The sequence below is a fragment of the Engraulis encrasicolus genome, chromosome 19 (assembly GCF_034702125.1).
Source record: "Engraulis encrasicolus isolate BLACKSEA-1 chromosome 19, IST_EnEncr_1.0, whole genome shotgun sequence".
Classification (NCBI taxonomy): Eukaryota; Metazoa; Chordata; class Actinopteri; order Clupeiformes; family Engraulidae; genus Engraulis; species Engraulis encrasicolus.
In genome coordinates this window covers 16,497,932-16,507,901 of record NC_085875.1, presented here as the reverse complement: position 1 = coordinate 16,507,901, position 9,970 = coordinate 16,497,932, and the positions used below count along the sequence as shown (strand labels likewise).

At 42.6% G+C, this 9,970-nt stretch overlaps 1 protein-coding gene across 1 annotated transcript; it reads right to left on the bottom strand.

Moving 5' to 3' along the window:
* Positions 1–2,993: 2,993 nt before the first annotated feature.
* Positions 2,994–9,637, bottom strand: LOC134434988 (golgin subfamily A member 6-like protein 22). The gene is made up of 7 exons (XM_063183701.1): positions 9,599–9,637; positions 7,858–7,996; positions 4,996–7,764; positions 4,434–4,868; positions 3,938–4,294; positions 3,680–3,832; positions 2,994–3,565 (listed from the first exon to the last, which is right to left on the bottom strand). Exons 2-7 carry the CDS (start codon positions 7,965–7,967, stop codon positions 3,016–3,018), a joined length of 4,374 nt encoding a protein of 1,457 aa, XP_063039771.1. The 5' UTR covers positions 7,968–7,996; positions 9,599–9,637; the 3' UTR covers positions 2,994–3,015.
* Positions 9,638–9,970: the final 333 nt, after the last annotated feature.

The following is a 9,970-nucleotide window of genomic DNA, read 5'->3' as shown; positions in this document are numbered from 1 at the left end:
AGTGCTGGGACCCCTTCTGTTTGCAATATACACCTCCTCCCTGGGACGTGTCATTCAAACACATGGGTTCTCCTACCACTGCTATGCTGATGACACCCAGATGTACCTGTCGTTCCGGCCAGAGGACACCACGGTTTCGGAACGCATCTCTGCCTGCCTCTCCGACTTGTCAACATGGATGAAGGACCACCACCTACAGCTGAACCTGGCCAAGACAGAGCTCCTGGTGATCCCAGCTAAAGAGTCGCTCAGTCACAACATCAACCTCAAGATAGGCTCCACCATCGTGACCCCAAACAAAGTCGCCAAAAACCTCGGCGTCATGATTGATGATGAGCTGTCATGCTCCAACTACATCAACTCAGTCACCCGGACCTGTCGAATCCAGATGTCCAACGTACGGAATATCAGACCTGTGCTGACACAATATTCTACACAACGACTGGTCCAGGCCACGGTCCTGTCCCGCGTTGACTACTGCAACTCACTCATGACAGGTCTACCTGCTTGTGCGCTAAAGCCTCTGCGGATGATCCAGAATGCGGCGGCACGGTTGATTTTCAATCAACCCAAAAGGACCCATGTTACTCCTCTATTTATTGAGTTGCACTGGTTACCGATCGCCGCCCGGATCAAGCACAAGGCATTGACCCTTGCCTACAAAACCATCACAGGAACGGCCCCAGCTTATCTGAAGGACCTACTAACGCCTTATGTTACTGGAAGAGAACTGCGCTCATCCAGCACAAGCCATCTGGCTCTGCCATCCAGTCGCTCTAGGTACTCCCAGTCAAGATTGTTCTCCGTTGTGGTACCCAAGTGGTGGAACAGTCTCCCAGAGGCAGCAAGACTGAGCACATCTCTTGCAGCTTTCAAGAAACAACTAAAGACATTCCTCTTTCGAGAGAATCTACTACACTAATGCTTGAACTGGCCTTGCCCCAGGGCAGACTCCTGACATGATGTTTAGTTTAGTTTAGTTTAGTTTAGTTTAGTTTAGTTTAGTTTAGTTTAGTTTGTGAGTGTGTGTTTGTGTGTGTGTGTACTCGTTATTTACTATTTGCTAAAAAATAACTAACCCCTCTTTGCAACTGCACTTGTTGTCCTGTATATCTCCTGTGCACTTTGTATTTGCTTGTGATGTTGGCTTGATTATGTCCTCTTTTGAAAGTCGCTTTGGTTATAAAGCATCTGCCAAATGCAATGTAATGTAATGTAATGTAATCAAATCAAAATATTATTCACAACTTACAGGGATTGCCTTTAGCTGCGTACAAGGAACGATAGATTAAACAGGTGGGTTTCATGTAGCTTAGTGCTTGAGATAACAAACTGTCAAAGAATTATGCGCGTTCTAAGTCTCGCAGATGGGGTACAAAAGTAAACAATTGTCAAAATAAGGGTTCTCCTGTTAAAGGCTGGCGTAGCCAGAACACCTATACTGTAGATTATTTTCTTTCCCACAAAATATGTGCTTGTCAGAGGCTGGAGTGATTCTCAGTGGGCTACAAAATGGGCCCTATGATGCGGTCCTTTCGGGGAAGGTGTTGGAAAAATGGCACCACCCTGGACACATAAGCATCCATTAGAAGATACAAGAATATGTCTTAAACTCCTCGAGAAAGTCTTCTTTGAAAAAGATGGAGTGTGAAAAAATGAAAGGTGTGAGGGGAGGGAAAATCTTGGCATTTTAAAGGGACACTGTGTGAGATTTTTAGTTGTTTATTTCCAGAATTCATGCTGCCCATTCACTAATGTTACCTTTTTCATGAATACTTACCACCACCATCAAATTCTAAGTATTCATTATGACTGGAAAAATTGCACTCTTCACACATGAAAAGGGGATCTTCTCCATGGTCCGCCATTTTGAATTTCCAAAAATAGCCATTTTTAGCTGCAAAAATGACTGTACTTGGACCATACTAGAAAGTATGTGTTTATTACTTAGTAAACTTTCATGTAAAGACCACATTTGGCAATAGGCAGCCCAGTTTCAATAATCAGCATATTTACAGTACCTTTTTTGACCATTTCCTGCACAGTGTCCCTTTAAGGCAGCTGTCATAATAATAACTTCAGGAAATGTACATATCCCAGGAGGTCATGGACAACTAACGAGCAGGAATAACTACAAATTACAGCCTGTCCCTGCCATGGCCATCCAGTAGGGCACTTGCCTGCCATGCGGCTGACCCAGGTTCGATTCCCGGCCTGGGTCCTTTGCTCACCCCTCCCCATCTCGCTCCCCATTCGCTTCCTGTCTACCTCTCAAACTGTCCTGTCAATAATTAAGTCTAAAAAAGACCAATATATATATATATCTTTTTTTTTTAAACCTAAAAACTACAGCCTATGCAAGGCCCATCATGGTGATTGATTATTAGGTCTGAGGCCCATTGTATTCGCTAAATGGCATGTAATGTAGGCCTATAACCAATAATTCATAATAAATAGGCCTAGTGTTCATCAGAGGAGGCTTTTTGAATACCCCACCTATTGAAAATTCAGGCTTGCACATGTAGTTTCCATTTCATTTTGTATCCTCCCATCCTCTCCTTGTGCTTGTGGCCTCGAGATGCAAGGCAAGACATCATTGAGGATTGAAGTTTTATTCAATACCTCGCAAAAGCACAATTTAAAGGTGATTTTCTCATTTCCAATCGGGATGTAGGCAAAGTCTCCCCAAATTGTTATTGTGCCTGTGGAAAATTGATCAGACCATCAGTGAAGCAGGAGGTCACAAGCACAAGGCAAGGACGGGAGGTTACATAATGAAATGGACTTGTAAAGTTCAACCCCAAAACAGCAACCTGCACATAGCTCACATAAAACACATGTTCTTGATGCGTAATAGTTTATTATTTGTTTTTGTTGTTGTTTTGCAATGAGTAAAAGTAAGTAAAAGTCAGTTTAAAAAGTATAGTTTTGTTGTAGTTTGTTTCTTTATGTGTTTTGTTTTGTTGTTGTCTTTTTTTGTCTTTTGTGTATGCTTGCATATGTGGGTTGTCATCTTCATTTGAAACCAAGTCTCTTTTTCAGCCATTTAAGAACAGATTTCTTCTTTTTCTTCTTCTCTCCTTGGTGGCTCTCAGGCTGGTCAACGCGTCTCTCTCCATCTGTGGCTGTCTCCATGCCATCGTCCTCAGGCCTGAGGAAGTTTGGGTCGCCCCAGCCCAGCAGGGTATTGGTTGACGTTTCACTCATCAGCTTTCTGTCATTCTTTAGCTCTCTGGCCACTTGCATAGGTTTGATCAATTTCTGATGATATCCTGTCAGAGGGATTTGCCCATCCGTGCACATTTGTTGATGTTTCTCGTCATCACGATGGGCCGTCATCTCGTCATCATTTTTGTGCTCCGCCAGTGCTTTATCTTGCTGTCCTTTTGCCTCCATCGCCTTTGTTACCTTTTCTATCACTTCATGCAGTTTGGTCTGTTCCTTTTGCTTTTCTTTTTTCTCCTGTTTTCCCACATTGTTCACCTCTTGTGTCTCCAGCGCCACACTCCTTTTCTCCACCTCAGCATTTGTGGATTTCCAACTCATTATTGTATCCAAAGTGAACCTTTTGATTTTGGGAAGACAAGACATCAGAGTGTCAGAGTATTATGTCATTGTCTCAAATGTACTGTATTAACGACCTTATCACAAATATTACATACATTTAAATATTACTCACCATGGCAGTGTGTCCCCCTTTCCTGAGGTGGGACTGGCCTGGCCCACAGACAGCTGAGTGACACCAGGTGTGCCCTGCTCTTCTCCCTTATCAGTTGTTTCTTCATCTAGTTCTGTCCCTTCGTTCCAAATCATTACTGTATCCAAAGTGAACCTTTTGATGTTGGGAAGATAAGACAACAGTGTCAGATTATGTCGTCGTCTCAAATATATTAAAGATGTTTCCATAAATATTACATTAAATTAATAGATTACTCACCATGGCAGTGTGTCCCCCTGTCCTTCTGAGGTGGGACTGGCCTGGTCCAGGGACAGCTGAGTGTCACCAGGTGTGGCCTGGTCCCCAGCCACCCAGATGTCTCTCCTCATGTCCTCAAGGTCCAAATAGGGTGTCTTTATTTTCTCTTTGTTTTCTCCATCCTCCTCCTCCAACATCACCATTGCCAATTGTTGTTCGCCTTGTCTCAAATCATAGTCTTCTATCATGCTCTCTGTTGCCTCTGTTGTGTTTCCACGCTCTTCTCCTCTTTGTGCTGCCTCATTACTGTGTCTTTCCATCTCTGTCAATTTTTCAGCATTTGTGGAGCCCCAACTGATCATTTTATCCAAGGTGAACCTTTTCATTTTGGGAAGATAAGACATCAGAGTGGTCAGAGTATGTCATTGACTCAAATTGGAATATGTCACTGTCTCAAATATTAAGAATAATAGATTAATTAATTCATCAAATATTAACAAATTAAAAGATTACTCACCATGGCAGTGTGTCCCCCTGTCCTCCTGAGGTGAGACTGGCCTGGCTCAGGGACACCAGAGTGACACCAGGTGTGGCCTGGTGCCCAGCCACCCAGATGTCTCTCCTGATGTCCTCAAGGGTTGTCTTTATTTCAACTTTGTAATTTTTTCTTTCCTCTTTTTCACCAAGTATGTTGGCTTCCTCCATTACTTCAATCTCAACTTCTCCCTGCTCTTCTCTCTGATCATTTGTTTCTAGACCTACTCCTGTCCATTCTTTTCTCTGGTCAGCCGGTTCAACTTTTTTGGTCTGTTCCTTCTCCATCTCTATGACCTCTTTCTCTTCATTGTCCTCTTTTTCCATGTGTTTCTGCTGTTTTCTCTTCAGCTCCATACTCATTATCTCCACCTCAGCATTTGTGGAGCTGCAACTGATTACTGCATCCAAAGTGAACCTTTTGATTTTGGCAAGATAAGACAACAGAGTGTCATTTACTCAATTTGGAATATGTCACTCTCAAATATGAAGAACTAATAGATTAATTCATTCCTCAAATATTAATAAATTAATAGATTACTCACCATGGCAGTGGATCCTCCTGTCCTCCTGAGGTGAGACTGGCCTGGTCCAGGGACAGCTGAGTGACACCAGGTGTGGCCTGGTCCCCAACCACCCAGATGTCTCTCCTCATGTCCTCAAGGTCCAAACAGGGTGTCTTTATTTTCTCTTTATTTTCTCCATCCTCCTCCTCATTAAGTATGTTGGCTTCATCCAACATCACCATTGCCAATTGTTGTTCCGCTTGTCTCAAATCATTGTCTTCTGCCATTCTCTCTTTTGCCTCTGTTGTGTTTTCACACTCCTGTCGTCTTTGTGCTGCCTCATTGCTGTGTCTTTCCATCTCTGTCATTTTTGTCATCAACTCTGCAGCCAATGTCTGCAGTTGTAGAATCCTTTGGTCCTGTTCCTCTCTGTGTCTCTGGGCCTCCTCTTTGTCTTTCTGCATCTCCTTGTACATTGTCATGAACTCTGCTGCCGTTCTCTCCAGGACACATATCTGTCTTTGCTGCTCTGCAATGGTATGCTCAGCCATTCTCAGTTTCTCCTTCACTACTTCTCCCTGTACCCCTGCAATGACACTGACTATTTGATCGATCTTTCCTTCATGGCCTTGTTCTGTCCCAGCTCCAGGTGTTTCTTGCATCCCTTTACTTTTTGGTACGGTGCCCTTCTTCAGTCTCTCCAAGTCTGCTATCTTGTCTGCCATTTGCTCTTTCATCTTCTGCATATCCGTGTTGTTTTCATTGCCGTCCAGTCTGTGTGCGATCATGTGCATCTTCAGTCTCAGGATATCCATGAACTTAGTCTGGATATCCTGGAAATGTTGGCGCTTTTCTAGCTCTTCTCGAAGCCGTTCCAGTTTCTTGTGCACTGCGTACCTTGTCTGATTCGTATCCTCAACTTGTGTCTCACAGACTGTCGTCTCACTCTCGCCATGTGTGTCATTCATTCTCTCATGCTCATTTGCTTGCCCGTCAGTCTCCTCGGTTGTTCCTTCCACATGCTGCTCTTGATCCAAATGCTGTTCATTATCCTGGTGGTCCATCAACTCTTGTCCCTGTTCCTTGGGTTCTTCCTTGAGATCTTTCTGCTCTGTTTTCAGCTCCATCAATTTGTCTTCCTGGTTGGTCCTGGTCAATTCAACTTTTTCCTGGTCCTTGATATATGTTTGATAATCCATGTCTTCTTCTGCCTTTTCTGGTTCTTTGTCTTGCAGTTGCAGTTCTTTCACAGGCACCAGTTGGACTTTGGGTTCCATACATTCTTTCGTTTCCACAAGTGTTTTCTCAGGTTGAGTGGGGACTATTTTCGTCACATTATTACCATTGTCTTCCAGTGCTTTTCCCATGTCCTTTAGCTCTGTGCCATGTTCCATTAGGGTTTTTTCCTCTTGGTCCTTGAGTTCTGTTTCTTTATCCACAAGAACTTTTTGCAGTTCTTTCTCAGGCACCTTCGATTCTGCTTTGGGTTCCACTGCAGTGGGGGCTTTCTCTTTCTGGATCAGATCTTTTAATGGCTCCACGATGAATTTATTTTCCTGTCCTGGAAGTTTTTCTTGTCCCTCTTCACTTATCTGTTCATTCAGTTCTGTTTTTTCTAGTTCAAATCCATTGTCCACCAGTGACTTTTCCACTTCCACTCTGGTTTTGTGATCAGAGAATTCATTTTCTTGATTAGTCGGGGCGTTGTCTTTTTGCACAAGTTCTTTTAATGGCTCGATGATGACTTCATTTTCCTCTGCTGTCAATTCTTCAATCTCCATCAGACTTTTTACCTGGTCCACTTCTCCGTTCTCTTTAATCAGTTCTTCTTTTCCGTTTGTCAGTTCAGTTCCATTGTCCTTCGGTGCTTTTTCCATGTCCTTTAGTTCTATGTTCAGTTCAAGGGGCTCTTCTTCTTCCTTTACTTTGGTATTGTGCTCACATAGTTCTTTCACCTGCTCTGTTTGTGCTTTGTCTTTCTTCATAAGATCCTTAACCTCTTCCATGATGAATTTTTTATCCTCTTCACAAATCTCTTCTCGCTCCAGCTGCTTTTTAACGTGTTCCATTACCGTTTCATCTTCTTCCTCAAATTCCATTTGGTTTACATGTTCATTCTGTGCTTTGTCTTGCTGACTTAATTCTTTTACTACATGTTCCATGATGAATGCCTTTTCCTCTTCTGTTAATGTGCCGTCCTGGTCTATCATCTTCTTTACCTGCTCCATAACTTCCTTCGCTTCTTCATCCAAATCCAATTCTTTTCCGTTTGTCAGTTCAGTTCCATTGTCCTTCAGTGTTTTTTCCATGTCCTTTAGTTTTATGTTAAGGGGCTCTTCTTCTTCCTTTGCTTTGTTTGTGTGCTCACATAGTTTTATTACCTGCTCTGTTTGTGCTTTGTCTTTCTTCATTAGATCCTTAATTTCTTCCATGATGAATTTTTTATCCTCCTCACAAATATCTTCTCGCTCCAGCTGCTTTTTTACGTGTTCCATCACCGTTTCATCTTCTTCCTCAAATTCCATTTTGTTTACATGGTCATTCAGTGCTTTGTCTTGCTGACTTAATTCTTTTACTACATGCTCCATGATGAATGCCTTTTCCTCTTCTGTTAATGTGTGGTCCTGGTCTATCATCTTCTTTACCTGCTCCATCACTTCCTCCGCTTGTTCATCCAAATCCAATTCTTTTCCTGGTTCGGCACATTTTCCTTTTCCTTCGATGACTTCTTTTTTGGGTTCATTGGGCTCTTTTCCAAGGTTGTTCAGCTCTGTGGAGCTGCAACTGATTACTGTATCCAAAGTGGGCCTTTTGATAAGATAAGAGTGTCAGAATATGTCATTGTCTCAAATATATGAAAGATGTTTCCATAAATATTGCATAAAATAATAGACTACTCACCATGGCAGTGTGTCCCCCTGTCCTCCTGAGATGGGACTGGCCTGGACCACAGCCAGCTGGGTGTCACCAGGTGTGGCCTGGTCCCCAGCCACCCGGACGTCTCCTTCCATGACCTAATATTGCATGCTGCTATGCATTTCTGTTGGGAAGACGTTCATTTAGTTTTTTTGTTCCTATTGTGACATTGTGACACATTGTGACACTGTAAAAATTCTCCAAATTCCCCAACCATGAAGCCAGGCTACCCCTCCAAGTGACGCAACACCTTCGGCATTGCTACTCATCAGGTCAAGATTAATGCAATATCTTTCTGAGATCCGGAGAAATCGGGAACTCCACCGACTTTGTCGGGAAGCAATCAACTTTGAGCAGCTCCAACGGCCCTGGAAACGTTATTCGTTATCTCGTCAGACCAGAATCTCAGAACGAGATTTGAAAGTTGATGATAATCAGGCTACCGAACATGTTCCCCAAATAACACTGTGGAGGAACTACTAGAAGTAGGTTAATTTGAACAACCCAAGTGCTCACAGGAACCAAAATGATTCTTCGATGAACCCTGAGGTTTTCTGGGACCCCAACGTTTCTTTGAGGAACCTTTGTACTGTCGGAATATAGGTGGAGTATTCCGAACGAAAATATTGACGCATGGAAACATCTTATCCAGGATACCGAGGCTTCCCATAGAACTTTGAAGAGAATTCTGTAATGGCCAAAAATGTAGACTGGGATATAACACTCTAGCCTACTCATATATAAACACCTTATCCCGAATTTGGTCATAACCAGGATAAGCCTCATAGGGATACTGAACTGCATAGAAACACACTCATTGGATAATTCTTATACAACAAATGTCATTGGAGGATATTGTTGTCACCTTGGATATCTCACATCATTCAAATGTAATTTACAGTGTCATCATGCATGCAGAATCCTATAGTCATAGAAACTAAACACTTGCCTTGTGACGACTGTTATTAGAACATGACATCATAATGGAACTAGCAAATGTCCAATGAAGATTACCCATTTCACCATTAAAAATACACACGCACACGCGCGCACGCGCACACACACACACACACACACACACACACACACACACACACACACACACACACACACACACTCACACACACACACTTCCCTAGTCCCATCAATGTAACCTTGACAACAGAATTCTCTTCTCTGATTGGCTGATGTGGTGTCCATTAACAGTTCCACACAATCCAGTGTCATTTCCTAGTTGCCTAACAGCCAATAAAACTGCTGTAGGTATACACAACAAAGTGAATGGACACTCTATCAGCCAATCAGAGAAGAGAATTCCATTGTTAAGGGAAATAAGACTACAGCACCCCCCCCCCCACCCCAATCACCAGCAACCACCAGCAATACCATGATGCCACCAATATCAGAATTTTTCCAACACACAGCCTATCTAGTCTATTAATGTAGGCCTACGTCTTCTTTTTGTTTTTATATATAATATAAGCCCAATATATTGAGTCACAGGGATAGCTTAGGCCTACATAAACTCTACAACTTAATGAAAAGTAGATTACACTTAAAATAATAGGCCTATTTTTAATTTCTTTTAAACAAGAAACTGCTTTTTAAAATATACTTTTCCTTAGGCCTACTGGTCCACAATGTCAACATCATACCCCACCTCATTTCCTGGGGATATTTTAGAACCTAAATAGAGCAATAAATAATCAAATCCTTTTCAACTCACCTCTCTATCATTGTGCTGCTGTCTCTTACTGTGTAGAATGGCTTACTGAGACTGAAGTTCTCATGCTCAGGACATCAACAATGGAACTTTAGCCCATTATGACATCATAACAAACATCTGCATTGAGGGCCTCTCCCAATCAATCATATTTCCCAATATCTGCAATGTTTTTTGCCCTGTGATAATGAGTGAAGCAGTTGGCTAGTGCCATGCTGTGCTGCCCCTACCTGAAATCATGGGCTTTGACATTGCATGGAATAGTCTGCCTGACTGCCTGACAGTGTTCAAAAGCACAATTAAGCATAGGCCTAATTACAAGCACAAGCAATTAACTACAACACCAGCAGACCATTTGGGCCTACTTGTGTTGGA